A 14,137-nucleotide genomic window follows, 5' to 3' on the forward strand; every position below is an offset into this window, starting at 1 on the left:
CAAAAGCTAAGCACCACTCTTCAAAACTTTGGTTTTCATTCTACAAAAAGCGATAACTCTCTGTTTGTTGTTACACCTCTGCACATACTATTTTTATCCTAATCTATGTTGATGACATTATCATCACAGGTTCTTCCTTGCATGAAGTTCAAAAACTCATATCCAAACTCAGTTCATGTTTTGCTCTCAAGGACCTAGGCCCTCTACATTACTTTCTCGGCGTTGAAGTAAAGCACCTCCATCATGGTGGACTGCACTTGTCTCAGCAAAAATACATCATTGACCTGCTTCACCGCACCAACATGCACAGTGCCAAATCGCTGCCCACACCCATGCAGACCAACCTCCGCCTACAAAAGGATGCTTCCCCTGCTCTCCATGATCCCTCACAGTTTCGCTCTGTCGTGGGTGCACTCCAGTATATCCTCATCACTTGTCCAGAACTATCCTTTGCAGTGAATAAAGTATGCCAATTCATGCACAACCCTCAAGAACACCATTGGAAGGCAGTGAAACGCATCCTTCGTTATCTTGTTGGCACTAGTTCTCATGACTTATTCATTCAACCCAGTTCTACCACAGATATCCGTGCCTTCAGTGATGCTGATTGGGGCAATGATGTTGATGATAGGAAGTCCACTACTGGTTATTGTTGTACTATGGTCTTAATCTCATTGCTTGTCGTCCCACAAACAACGTGTTGTTTCGCGCAGCAGTACTGAAGTTGAATACCGAAGTATTGCCGCTGCACTAACTAAAGTCATATGGCTACAATCTCTCTTACATGAGCTCCATATCCAAACCAAGCAACCTCAGTTGTTTTCAGATAATTTGGGAGTTGTCTTACTAAGCGCGAATCCTATCCTACACTCTCACACCAAACACTTTGAATTAGACCTTCATTTCGTTCGGGACTATGTTCAACAAAATAGGCTTTCCTTACTTCATCTTCCTGCTAGATTTCAAGTAGCCGACATTCTTACCAAGCCCATCTCCGGTCCTTCCTTTTTAGACTTTAGACGTAAACTTATGGTTGGTGTTCCACCCACATAAGTTTAAAGGAGGGATATTAGACCATTAGTTACAACTGTTAGCTGTTCTAACGGTTTACGGTTTCTCTCCACCTCCATTCTTCTCACTCTGTATATAACTCCTTCTTACTGTTTCATCAAGAAGATTTTCTTTCTCTTTCTGTTATTCTAATACGTTGAATTCAATAAGAATATAATATTTCAGAATAGGAGATGAGTATATAACATGAGTTAAAATAAAAATAAGTAGTATCTAGATTTATATATATAAACTATAAGACCTAATATATCATTTAAACGTCTGAATTCTCTTATCTTAGAAAATCTTTTGCTAATAACAATAAACAATTAATAATAAAATAAGAATTTTATCTACTATTTATATTATTTGATTATTAAATATGAATTTAACTTACCCTTTACAAATATATTATCTTAATATTTAAAGTTTGAAATAATATTTTATTTTTTAAAGGGTCTTTTAAAACCAACTTACAAGTTAGGAACCAAAGGCACCTAAAATAGTGGAAAGAGTGGTGTTTGGAGGTGGAAGAGGCGCGGAGTGAGGTTCGCAGGTTGTGTGGTCAAAGGGAGCAACGTTTTGGATCCATTCACCGCCATACCTTTTTCTTCTCTTATTCTTCATTCCATTTGACCCTTTTTTCTTCACACTCTCTTCTCATCAATGGCTTCCTTTCTTCTTCGCCGCAACGCCAACCTATTCGCTCGCTCTCTCCTCGGTTCGCTCCCTCCACCTTTCACTTTTCCTTTCTTCGTTCTTTCTCTTCATTTCTGCTTTTGCTCAAAAAATTACCACCAAATAATTCTGAATTAGAATTCTTAGGTATAGAGCACAACACGATTTTCTGTTGCAATTGGCTTTAACTGTATTCGTTTCTCATAATTAAGAACCATTGGTTGCATAACCCAACTTCTGACTAAATCATCTATGCAGTACGACACTAACACACAGAAATACACGTATAATTTCTCACGAAAATACACGTTTAATCACGCACATAATTTATATATTATATAATTATGAATTATATAAATTGACAATAAAAATTTATGATATCATCTTTAAAAAAATTTGATTTTATTTTTTGTAATTATAATAAAAATTTATACAAATATTGAATTTTTAAAAAATTAATATTTTATATTATATTAGAATTATTCAAAATCTAATAAGTATTTTTTGAATTAAATACTAATGTTCTATTACAAATACGATTTTCTTAAGAGTATGGTGTCTGATAGTGTATAGTGTATCCCGATACGTATTCCAGAGGAGTGTCCAACTCTCATAGCTAAATAGGTAAATATTAAAGAGGCTGTGACTAAGGATTAAAACGCTAAATTCAACATGCTCATATGTTTTTCCTCGTTTGAATTGTAATATAGACTTCTTTGTTTGTATGGTGTTGATGACATCTCATCACCCATCCAGGTAATAAGGAGCCTTCTCGTCTATACTTTCAGTTCAAGTTTCAAAGTTTAGGTGGTGCTGCAAACATGGTGCATTCATATAGCAGCTCTAGTGGCCGCATCAGAAATGATTTTACTGACTTGACGTAAGTAAACAGCATGCTCCATATCTTATCAGTGCTAAGTAAAGTTGTTTGTTTACCCTCAAATACTGTTAAACAAACTTTATATTTGATTATAAAACTCTACGACACTGGTTGTGACTATGTAATTTTAGTCACGTTTAATGTTTCTGAACGCTGATGCTTGATTACTGGTTGTTTTAGCTGCCCTCATTCATGGTATCCAAAGGCCCGAAAGAAACACCGCAGGGTTATCATGCATGTTGGTCCAACAAATAGTGGTAAAACACATCATGCTCTGAAGCAGCTTGAGTCAAGTGCTTCTGGTAAGTTATCCTTCTTTTGCTGTGGTAAAGGTAAATAATAATGTGTGAGGATGAAACTTAGCAAGGAGATTAAGTATTTTTGTACCTTGCAGGAGTATATTGTGGTCCTTTAAGATTGTTGGCTTGCGAGGTAGCAAAACGGTTGAACAAGGCACAAGTTCCCTGTGATCTCGTTACAGGTCAGGAAAGAGAGGAAGTTGACGGTGCAAATCATAAAGCTGTTACAGTTGAAATGGCTGATGTATCAGCTGATTATCAATGCGCTGTTATTGATGAAATTCAGGCTAGTAAAATTTGCATTTGGAAATTCCTTTTTTTTTTTTTTGTATTATATATAAAGTAATTCCTAGAATAAGTTGGTTTCATATGAACTGTCATAAATAAATTTTACATTCACAATCCTGTCATGTCACTTGTTCAATTTTATCAGTATTACTAATTGAGAATTGGAATGACTGAAACATCTACATTCGAGGAGGCATGGGTGGCATTCTGGGCTTTGCGTGTTGTTATTCTATATCTTGTGATTCCATGTTGTGCTTGTCATTGTGATTTTTTCCCCATCTAACCCTTTTCTCTCTTTATGCATCCAGATGATAGGTTGTACTACAAGGGGATATTCGTTTACACGTGCTTTATTAGGAATTGCTGCTGATGAACTTCACCTTTGTGGTGATCCGGCTGCTGTTCCCCTTATTCAGGAGATATTGAAAATTACTGGTGATGAAGTTGAGGTACTGAAACTCTCTGAACAACTTGTGGGGATGGGATGAGGGCATATACATTAAACCAGTAATTTCATTCTCATGAATTTTCCATGGTGGACTGCTTATTCATTATGTTTTCATCAAAATGTTCTTTGAATTCTCTCACAGTTTTCTTCATGGGTGCTGCAGGTTCAATTTTATGAGAGACTGTCACCTTTAATCCCACTGAATGTTCCTCTTGGATCTTTCTCTAATGTAAGAAATGGTGATTGCATTGTAACCTTTTCACGTCAGGAGATTTACGGGTTGAAGGTGAGCTTTTACATGTTTTAACTGTTCTTGAAATTAACTTGTATCCTTTCATATTTTGTTTTATGCGCAAACATTCTTGAAATTAACTGTTTACATGTTTTAACTGTTTACGGGTTGAAGGTGAGCTTTTACATGTTTTAACTGTTCTTGAAATTAACTTGTATCCTTTCATATTTTGTTTTATGCGCAAACATTCGTGGCTATCCATTTTCACTGTTCCCTTTTGTTTTTCACATCAAATACTTCTGAAAAAAGAGGTAATCCATTTTTGAAGAGTTTATTTTGAATATTAAGGAAATGCATGTCAAACTTCAACATCAACAATTCACCAAAGACTGCTACTTTTTTCTGTCATTTGCCTCATTAGTTTTCTCTATTTTACAATGATCCATATTTTTTACTTGGATAGATTTTTATGAAGCTGCTGACCATTTTCTTTCCTAAATTAAGTAAAAGCTGAGCCGTGGTACCTGATCTAAAGAAGCAATTGGTTTTTAAACTCTTTTCATAGTGACTTGTTTTCACTGTAATGAAAGTGAACAAAAAACAAACTAATGAAAATGAGCAAAAGATTGACAATTTGTTTCTTGGCTTTGGCATGAGATCCAAGAGATAAGTAGGTAACTTGTGGAAACATTGATTTTTCTTTAACTGTGTTGATACTTCTGAATTTATAACGGCATTGAGCTTTTGTCTTTGATTATAGATTCGTTTTTGCACTTTGCATTCTCCCCCTTACAAAGTTGACCCTTCTACTGACTTTAGTGAGAACTGGATTGTGGTTGTGTGATCTCCACTATGATATAATTCGCATGTCATGACTATAATCAAATCTTAATTGACTCCAATCCTTTATCTTTCTAATCAAACATTCGAGCCTAAGTTTTTATGATAAGATGCAATTGATTGAATGTAAGATTTTGGAAACAAAGAACAAGGCATTGATGTGAGCCTGTATTTTATTAAATGTCTATAGATCAAAATGTGACCAAGGCATACAACGAGGTTTGTTTTCCCCCTGTATAAGCCATACACTCTTAACCACTGGTATCCTATCATTTTAACCATGTTCCTAGGGCTATTTTCATTGACAATATGTATGGAATGGGATGATAGATACAGTGTCTAATCACGCCCCTCCCTCCCTTCATTTTGGTTAGCATAAGAAGAGAATGACACTTGTAATGATATTTTATGAAACAAATAATGTAAGCTGCTAATGAATTATGCAAATTCAATTGTATGTTTTGTATAGTTTCTGCACTGCACACTAACTAGTAAGAGTTGATATTTGTATTGCTCAGAAAAGAATTGAGAAAGAAGGAAAGCATCTTTGTTCAGTAGTTTATGGTTCACTACCTCCCGAGACTCGAACAAGGCAGGTGTGAGCACCTCCTCTGTCTTAAGTAATTTTTGGTTTTCCTTTTGATTTACAATTGTTTCATGGTAATGTAATCTTTTGGAATTTAACCTTTATGGCCCATATGCACATTCTGCCATTTATTTTGTTCTTTTATGATTTTTTATTTTCTCATTCATTGGCAGAAATGTTCACGCTGACCATAACCTTTTTATGCAGTTTCAATGTTATTTCATGGTTCTGTTTGAAAATTCCTTCTCTTCTTTTTGTCCATAGTTTTTAGTTTTACAGTTTACTGCTATTTTTATTGGCATATGTTGATAAATATTTCCCATTTCCATCTCATTGCCCCCCTCCATGCCAAGAATTTGCTGAGTTTAAAGTTTCATTAGGACTGCAGGCAAGCATGTTCAATGATGCAAGTAGTGAGTTTGATGTTCTTGTGGCCAGTGATGCCATTGGAATGGGTCTTAATCTAAACATCTCTAGAATCATATTTTCCACTACAAAGAAGTTTGATGGATTTGAGGTGCGGGATCTGACTGTACCCGAGATCAAACAGATTGCAGGTAGCATGAAATTCTTATAATTGAATTGGTCTTGTTCTGGAATTTTGATTAGAGGATTATATTGACACTGGTGTTTTACGTTGTTTTAAACTTTTTGTCAATAAAAAAAATTATGTTTAAACAAGCATATATTGGGCATTAGCTTTGGATAGTTTTTCTTATTTTATCTTTTGTCATGAGGTATGCAGCTGTACCTAAGTATTGAATTTGATAGCTTGGGTAAGTAGACGTCAGAACATCATTTTTATTTATATATTATCCTGGTTGGATGCTGAATTTGCCGGAAAATCCGGGGCAGGTACTTTCGACTGTATATAATAAATTCATTTTTTGACTAAAATCTTCTAGGATACAGTTCAGACATGTCAAGATTCTGTGGGACCATCAAAAGATTTTTTTGGCAAAATCAGTGCTACATTATTAAACAGAATTTAAACTTCTGTTAACTTTGTTCATGTTTCCAGTTTTTGTGGCTTTAATATGCCCCCCTTAAAATCTCTCTTTATCTCTATTCAAGCTATCCCTTTTCCTTCAGACAGCAGGAATATCTTAATTAATGTTGATTTTTATAAATTATTTTTGAGATGTTCATTGATTTAACATTGATGTTTATTTAAGTACTGATTAGGAATCCACTTAGGTACAAAATACTTGAATAAATATCCACGATTTACTGTTCTAATAGATATTTTTCTATTCTATTATTATGTGGAAATGTTGAAGCGTGGACTAATGTCCTGTCTATTTGGATCATATTTTATTCTCGGTTGCAATGAATGCATTTCTACTTGCAGGGAGAGCTGGGAGATATGGGTCTAATTTTCCTGAGGGAGAAGTGACCTGCTTGGATGAAGAGGATCTACCCTTGCTCCATTCGTCATTAAATTCTCCATCACCCATTTTAGAGGTAACCTAAAACTTAACTACCCTATACTAAATATGCAACCTAGGCGAAACTGAAATCTAGAAAGCTTGTAATAGATATGCACTTTTATCTGAACTTTTTACTTTATTCATTATTGATGATTTATGTATACTAATTGTGATACAGCGTGCTGGCTTATTTCCTACCTTTGATTTGATGTATATGTATTCCCGATTACACCCGAGAAATGGTTTCTATCAAATACTGGTAAACTATATCTGCCTTTTGCATTATCATTCATTCTGTCATCCATATAGTACTCTGTAAATTGTATTATTTGTTATTGTCCCCTGCAATTGCAAAGAAAATTATGTGATTGCTAGTTATTATCAAGTGGGCAAGCATTGTTTTCCACTCAACTTCATCTTTCAAATCATTGAATATGAAAATTCTTAGGTGTCTTAACATATTGTACTATTATATCACAACAATACATTATTTACCTTTTATCTTTAAATATTGCAGGCACATTTTCTTGACAACGCGAAATTATCTGAAAATTATTTCATTGTTAACTGTGAACAATTACTGGTATGTCTTTTAATAGCTGCCTTGCCATTGAATTGTGGATATTTCATTAGTAATATTAGTATCGAATGCCTTCATTATTTGATTATTATTTACTGGGGGTTCCCTCTTGTTTGGTGGGTGTTGTTTGTACATGCTGGTACTAGAAAGTTGCTGCTGTCATTGATGAGCTTCCCCTGGGATTACATGAGAAATACCTTTTCTGTATCAGGTGCATTCTTATCTTTTCAGGAAATAACAATTTCAGAATGCAATATCCATGTAATGTAGGAAAATTCTATAAATTGAAAACCTAGAGAATTAATAAATCACTGTGTCTGTAGTTTGTCTGTTCATCTTTTCAGTTAATTTTTAACTGATAGTTCTAATATTCAGTCCAGCTGACATGGATGACGAGATTTCATCTCAAGGCCTAACACAGGTAATTATCACATTGTTAGTTAGTATGACATATTGATGTTGGTTTGAATGATCATAAAAATGACAACTTCTGATAAATCAGTTTGCAGAGAATTATGCAAAGAAAGGTCTTGTCCGACTTCGAGAAATATTTACACCAGGCTCGCTCAAAGTGCCCAAGACTGCGGCTGCTCTTAAGGAGCTGGAATCCATCCACAAGGTTTCTTTGGTTACTTTTCTTTTGTTATTTCAATTCACTTGAATGGTCCAGCGCTCATGTGTAATGTCACGACTTCAATGATCATTTGAAGAACTATGAGCCATGTAATCAGTTGGAGGTTATTATTGGTCTGTTTGGGAGAGGGGGTTATCTTTCTGTATAAGAGTTGGATCGTCCTTGAAGTGGTTTACATTTTTTTGCTGATATAAAAAAATGAGCCATGTACATTGTTGTTTATATTTTTTTCTTCACTGACTTTGAAGCACTTCTGATTGGTACTAAAACTGCAGGTCTTGGATCTGTACGTTTGGTTGAGCTTTCGGTTGGAAGAATCTTTCCCGGACCGTGAGCTGGCTGCATCCCAAAAAGCCATTTGCAGCATGTGCGTGTTACTACTTTTCTTTTCTCCCTTTACAATCTATAAAACTATATATTTATCAGTTTGAATTTATAGGTTGATTGAGGAATTCCTAGAGAGACTTGGGTGGCAGAGGCCAATGGGTAGAAGAAGATTACCTTCACATAAAATGTCAACTTCTCTATTATCCCAACACGTGAGGCAATACCTTTGATGCCATGTTTGGATATGCATTTTCAAACAACCCAACCCATCACATCTGCTCAGAAGCTACTCTTAGTTGCATCTGCATCTTTTCTCAATTTGACGTGAAAATAACAAAGTAGTGCCAGTGCCACAACACAATCTCCGTTCAGCATTCTACAAGTTTCACTAACAAGGTCAAATATGCTGTACATTCTAGGTTGTTTTCTACCTCTTACGGATCCACACTGCTTCATCTAAATGATTATTGACTATTTTTCCCCACAAACTTATCTCTGTTCATTTTCAAGCTCCACTGGACTTTAACCCTAATGGTTATCACACTGCTTCTTGTGTTATCCCCATGTGAAAATAACTTTTTATCATTATTGTGAAACACCATAGATTTATAAAATCCAAAAACAATTTAATATATATATATATATATATTCTGGATTATGTAATCCAGAAGTTAATCTCGATTTGGAAATAACTTACGAATTATGTAATTCGGAATATATTTTTAAGAAATGGTATTCTGAATTATATAATCTGAAAATAGCTTACAGATTATGTAATTTGAAATATATTTTTTAAAAAATGGTATTTTGAATTATATAATTTGAAAGTTTTTTCTGGATTAGAGAGTAGCTTTTGGATTATGTAACCTTTGAAAAAAAAAACTTTTAAATTACATAATTTGGAAGCTAATTTTATATTAGAAAAGACTTTTGGATTATGAAATCTGAAAATAATAACGTAAAAAGGTTTTCAGATAGCATAATCTAGAAGCTAATTATATTATGTATTTGGAATCCAGAATATACACAAATTTAAGGAGGTGTGAAAAGAGCATATGAAGGTATACAGTTATCGATCTTACTCAAGCCTGTCTTCTGCGATTATCATGCGCCCTTGCTGTTATAGCAGAGTTTACAAACTTTTTGGTTGCGGCAACGTTTGAAAACTTAATACTCGTTCATATTATCACATTACTGTACTATTACGTCTCTCCAAAAAATTAATTCCATAACAAATGAATTATGTCAGATTATTATAAAAATCTAAAATGTGATTTTTCATATAATCGTTTCTTAAAAAAATCACTATTTGTACACCTAAATTATTTTAAGCTTATTTTAAAAATGGGAGGCCTTTAGAGAAAACAATAATTTTGAAACATACACAAGGTCGAAGCAATCTATTGGACCGTAGTTAATATCAGTGTTTTTGAAAGTTGGATTGGTAAATTGGCTCATGCTTTAACGATTCAACTGCCACTAAATAGACATAAAAATAACACAATTGTAATATAAAACTATGTTGTAAAAAAACTCTAGGAAAACTTAGTATACAATGCAACTAGGGTAAAATAAGAATAAAAATTACACTCATTTGCTTCTCCTTAATTGGTAATCATGTCTACTAGTACGAAGAAAGCATGCATAAATCACTTGAGTCAATTCATAGAGCACATAAACTGTTAAAAATGTGTCATCTGTCATCTGAATGGGACAAAATGTAGAATTGTACTAAAATATGCCTGCATTTAAGAAGGGAAAAACAAAAACAAAATCTTCCCATCATATAATCTTGTAAAAATAACACGAGGATTCATTCGCAAAGATCGTTTCCATGTTCTATCATGACATGGGATGAGATGAAGGACAAATGACAGGCACATATCGCTGACTTGGAAATAACTTCATCTTATGCCAAAACCACTAAACACTTCGTTTCTGCAAGAAACGTTCCATTAATTTCTCAATACGCTCTTTCTCCTCTGACATGCTCTTGGACTCAAGAGCTTCAATCAATCGCTTGAGTGTGGTGGGCTTTGGAGTCAATCCCAGCGAGACCATTTCCTCTAAAAACGAGTAAGCATCCTCAACTCTCCCACTTTGACACAGTTCACTCACCAAGAGCGAGTAAGTAGCCGCATCAGGGCTTATATCGTTCTTCAACATGTGATCCAACAAAAATTTGAGCACCTTCATTCTCTTCTTTTTGCAGCACATCCTGAGCAACGGATGGTAAGTCTCAACATTCGGCTTGCACGATCCGTCTTCCATTTCCTTAAGCAACCTCAGAGCAGTCTCTTCCCGCGAGTGTGCACAAGCAATAGAAATCATAGTATTGTATGTCACCACATCTCTCACAACCCCTTGCTTAGGCATATCCTCAAACACTTGGCGAGCATCCTTTAGCCTTCCAGCTTTGCCAAGGATGAATATCAAAGAGCTGTAAAATGGAGTGTCAGCCACACATCCATCACTCTTCATTTGCCCATAAACCTCCAAAGCTTTAGCTACTTGCCCTGCTTTCCCCAGATTAAGCATCACACTAGTGTAAGTCACAGCATTAGGGGTGCACCCATTTGCTCTCATTTCCTCCAAAACTTGATCCACCTTGCGGAAATCTTTCTCGTGGCAATACGCTTCAATGAAATTAGTGTACGAGAATACATCAGGCTCAAACCCCTGCACCTTCATGTCCTGCATCGCTTTCCTGGCATTGTCAAAGTTCCTTGCTTTGCACCACCCATGCATCAAAACATTGAAAGAATGAGAACTCAAAGGAATGCTACTCTTAAACTCCAAAACAACCTTGTGGGCATGTTCAACACTGTTTCCTTTCACCAACGCATCAATGAGAACATTCAACGCTGCAGTATCCTTCTCAACACCAAACTCCCCCATTCTACGAAATGCTTCTATAGCATCTTCATGCTTGCGAGCCTTGGCAAGCCTTCTAATTACCTTAGTCATTGTATCCAATGTGACGTACCCTTCGAGTTGTGACATTTCCTTCACCAAGTCCCACATCGAATCAAAGGTTCTGCACTTTCCCATGATGTCAACCATCAAGTTGTACACTTCGGGAGAATGCCGATAACCTGTTTGAGCTTTTGCCCATTTGAAAAACCCCAAAGCAGAGACCCAATCGTTGCTGAATCTCTTGAGAACCTTCAAAACCAAATCGCTTGAAGGCTGAAAACCGCGTCCTTGAAGCGCTGCAGCCACTAGCTCGGGGGAAGGATAGCGTTTTTTGAGAAGTGTGGATACTGCATCGACGTGGTCGATGCTGTTTTGCTTGGAGGATTGTACGGGGAGTTTGGGCTTGGAGGTGAGGATGTGGGTGTCGACCCAATTGGCGAGTGAAGGGATAACGAAGTTGTCGTCTGACTCGGCGTCCAGAGAGGTCGGGGTGTCGGAGAACTTGAGCCACGGTGGGAGCTCAGGTGACTCCACGGCGGTGCAAAGAGGGTTGCCGTAAAGGAAACGGTAAGAGGCATTGGCGGCGGTGATTCTGGGAGAGAAACGGTGAGCCAAGAGTTTCAGCATTCCGAACTTGAGCATTTTTTTGGGGGTATGATTAAGCCAAGGGTTCATCAAATTTAAGGCTTTGGATGGAGAGAAAAAAAAATTAGGAAAGTCTAAATCTTAAACCATAAACTTTAAATACTCTTACGAAAATCATTTCTAATTAAAATAATATTTATTAAATTCTTTTAACAATTTTAATATAATTTAACGTAATTTTAAAAATAAAAAATATATTATTTTTTAAAAACTCAAATTTTTATTTTATAAATTTAAAATCATAAATAAAGAACGAATTAATAATGTAAAACATCGTTCTGTCATAAAAAAAATTATTTATATATATAAATATTTATTATCAATTTATATAATTCATGCATGTATTTTATCAGTATTTTATCAGTATGGTTTATATAGTCTGTCTAAAATCTAAAAATAAAATTGTATGCAAAAATATATTTTTATTATTTAATTATGTAAATCACTTAGTTTATTTCACTATAAAATTATTTAAAGTAACATTAAAACATAATTAAAATATAAAATTAAAAACAACTACACATAACCTGAAATCATTCAAATATAAATCACAACGAAGTTACTTTATTTTTATTTAAATTAAAAAAATAATTACTCATAATAAATATTAATTATATTGTAATCTTTATCCTTGCAACTAAGAGAGATAAGAACGCGAAAAGATGGTTTTGATGTGAGAATGAAGAGTTGAATGCGCGAGGGTTTGCATTTGCAGAGAGCATTTAGATGAACAACTCATATAACTCTTCACTACATTCCACCCTTTCAATTCTGGTACTTCCTTCCACACTCCACTTCTAGGGTTCTTGATTTGTTTTATTCAATGCACTCTCATTTCAATTTCATTTATATTCATATTGATATTCGCATGTATTCAGCAGTAACAGAACCTGCTTCGCTCGCCATGAAGAGGTCATTTCCATGGGATAATCAAATTGATGTCTCCTCTTCACCAAACTCCATAGGTATACCTATCTCCCTCTTTTATAGCCATACATGCATATTACCTGTTTGTTCGAGTACATCAAATCAAAATTACTTCTCAATTGAAGAATTCAAATGTATACATGTGTGAATTGTGACATATCAGTGTAGTCATGCATAGGCGTGATGATTATGAGGTAAATGGCTACAATGTTGAACTGTATGTGTGATTCATAGTTATGTTTTAAGACATTTCTTTTTTCTTAGATTTTAGTTGTTAGTGAGAGGTCAAATTTGCTGTATAATGCCAATAACATGGATTTAACCTTCGGTTAGATCCTTTTTTTTTTGTATTTTGTCACCTCGTTTTGTTCAAAATATACACATTGAAAAATTTTCATTTCTAGCTCCATAAAAATTGGGAGACCTTACCTTGTTTTGTTCAAAATATACACATTGAAGATTTTTCATTTCTAGCCAGTGTCCTTTGGTTTCTAGTTGGCTTGTATGCTACTTTTTTAATCTTATGTTGCTTGCCATTCTGATGCATGAGGTCATGCTTGTAAGCAGATGCACTGATGAGACGGGCAGAAATGTATCAGGATTACATGAAGCAGATCCCAATCCCAAGTCATCGAGGTTCTGTGATACCATTTACCTCGTGGATGGGATTGGGCAGATCCATGAAGCAGTTATATGGGCAGCCCCTTCACTACCTCACAAATATTCTGCTTAAACAATGGGATCAGTTGAGAATTGGCAGTGAGGACGAATACAAGCCCTTGGACATCATTATTCATCCACACAAAGCTGAGGCCAACATCTGGCTCATTGAAGAAATCCACCGGCAAACCTCATCGCATTTTCATATTGCTAATCTCTGGAAGGTGGACACTATGTACAGTGGTTTTGTTGATCCCATTTTCCCAAGATTACAGCACACATCATGAAGACATGAAACCATTTAGTTTTGAGACTTTGTACTCTATCCTGGAAATAGTTTCAGCTTTGTTGTCCTTTTGTTAAAGCAAAATTGAATAACTTTGCTTCTAACTTTTTTCTGGCTTTGACTATTTTCTGTGTTATCCATGGCTCCATCTCAGTATGCCTCCAGGAGGCCAGGCCATGTGATATTTCATTCCAAGTAAAAGATACTGTACCGAAGATTGCATTAGCACATCAGACACTTTTGTTCCACACAGACCTCCTTAAACATGTTTTTCATAATAAATGTTGTTTTAATTTTGAAACAATACTTCCTTGCATAAAGAATTTAAAACAAGCAGATGTTATGTTTGCTTGAATTAGAATTTGCAAAGTTGATTTCAGAACAATTGACTTATTATCGAACACATTTTTTCATAAGAGATGTTGTTTGAA

At 35.1% G+C, this 14,137-nt stretch overlaps 3 protein-coding genes across 4 annotated transcripts; 2 read left to right on the forward strand and 1 right to left on the reverse strand.

Annotated features, from left to right (window-relative positions):
- The first annotated feature begins 1,520 nt into the window (after positions 1-1,520).
- On the forward strand, positions 1,521-8,760 carry LOC137810362 (DExH-box ATP-dependent RNA helicase DExH16, mitochondrial). The gene is made up of 16 exons (XM_068611589.1): positions 1,521-1,771; positions 2,485-2,608; positions 2,789-2,910; positions 3,003-3,193; positions 3,504-3,644; positions 3,807-3,929; positions 5,234-5,311; positions 5,690-5,858; positions 6,653-6,765; positions 6,910-6,990; positions 7,249-7,314; positions 7,458-7,522; positions 7,687-7,732; positions 7,814-7,930; positions 8,221-8,312; positions 8,385-8,760. Exons 1-16 carry the CDS (start codon positions 1,717-1,719, stop codon positions 8,500-8,502), a joined length of 1,701 nt encoding a protein of 566 aa, XP_068467690.1. The 5' UTR covers positions 1,521-1,716; the 3' UTR covers positions 8,503-8,760.
- A 1,259-nt stretch (positions 8,761-10,019) lies between these two features.
- On the reverse strand, positions 10,020-11,862 carry LOC137810368 (pentatricopeptide repeat-containing protein At3g22670, mitochondrial). The gene has a single exon (XM_068611595.1). The coding sequence runs from the start codon at positions 11,828-11,830 to the stop codon at positions 10,196-10,198; it is 1,635 nt and encodes a 544-aa protein (XP_068467696.1). The 5' UTR covers positions 11,831-11,862; the 3' UTR covers positions 10,020-10,195.
- A 606-nt stretch (positions 11,863-12,468) lies between these two features.
- LOC137810374 (protein RDM1-like) lies at positions 12,469-14,010 on the forward strand. 2 transcript variants are annotated; one of them, XM_068611604.1, is made up of 3 exons: positions 12,469-12,607; positions 12,715-12,798; positions 13,328-14,010. In XM_068611604.1, exons 2-3 carry the CDS (start codon positions 12,738-12,740, stop codon positions 13,705-13,707), a joined length of 441 nt encoding a protein of 146 aa, XP_068467705.1. In that variant the 5' UTR covers positions 12,469-12,607; positions 12,715-12,737; the 3' UTR covers positions 13,708-14,010. The 2 variants fall into 2 exon arrangements, with proteins under 2 accessions (XP_068467705.1, XP_068467704.1); XM_068611603.1 differs by having other exon boundaries at positions 12,473-12,607; positions 12,712-12,798.
- The last annotated feature ends 127 nt before the right edge of the window (positions 14,011-14,137 follow it).

Source organism: Phaseolus vulgaris, chromosome 2, assembly GCF_000499845.2.
Source record: "Phaseolus vulgaris cultivar G19833 chromosome 2, P. vulgaris v2.0, whole genome shotgun sequence".
In the NCBI taxonomy this organism is placed as follows: domain Eukaryota; kingdom Viridiplantae; phylum Streptophyta; class Magnoliopsida; order Fabales; family Fabaceae; genus Phaseolus; species Phaseolus vulgaris.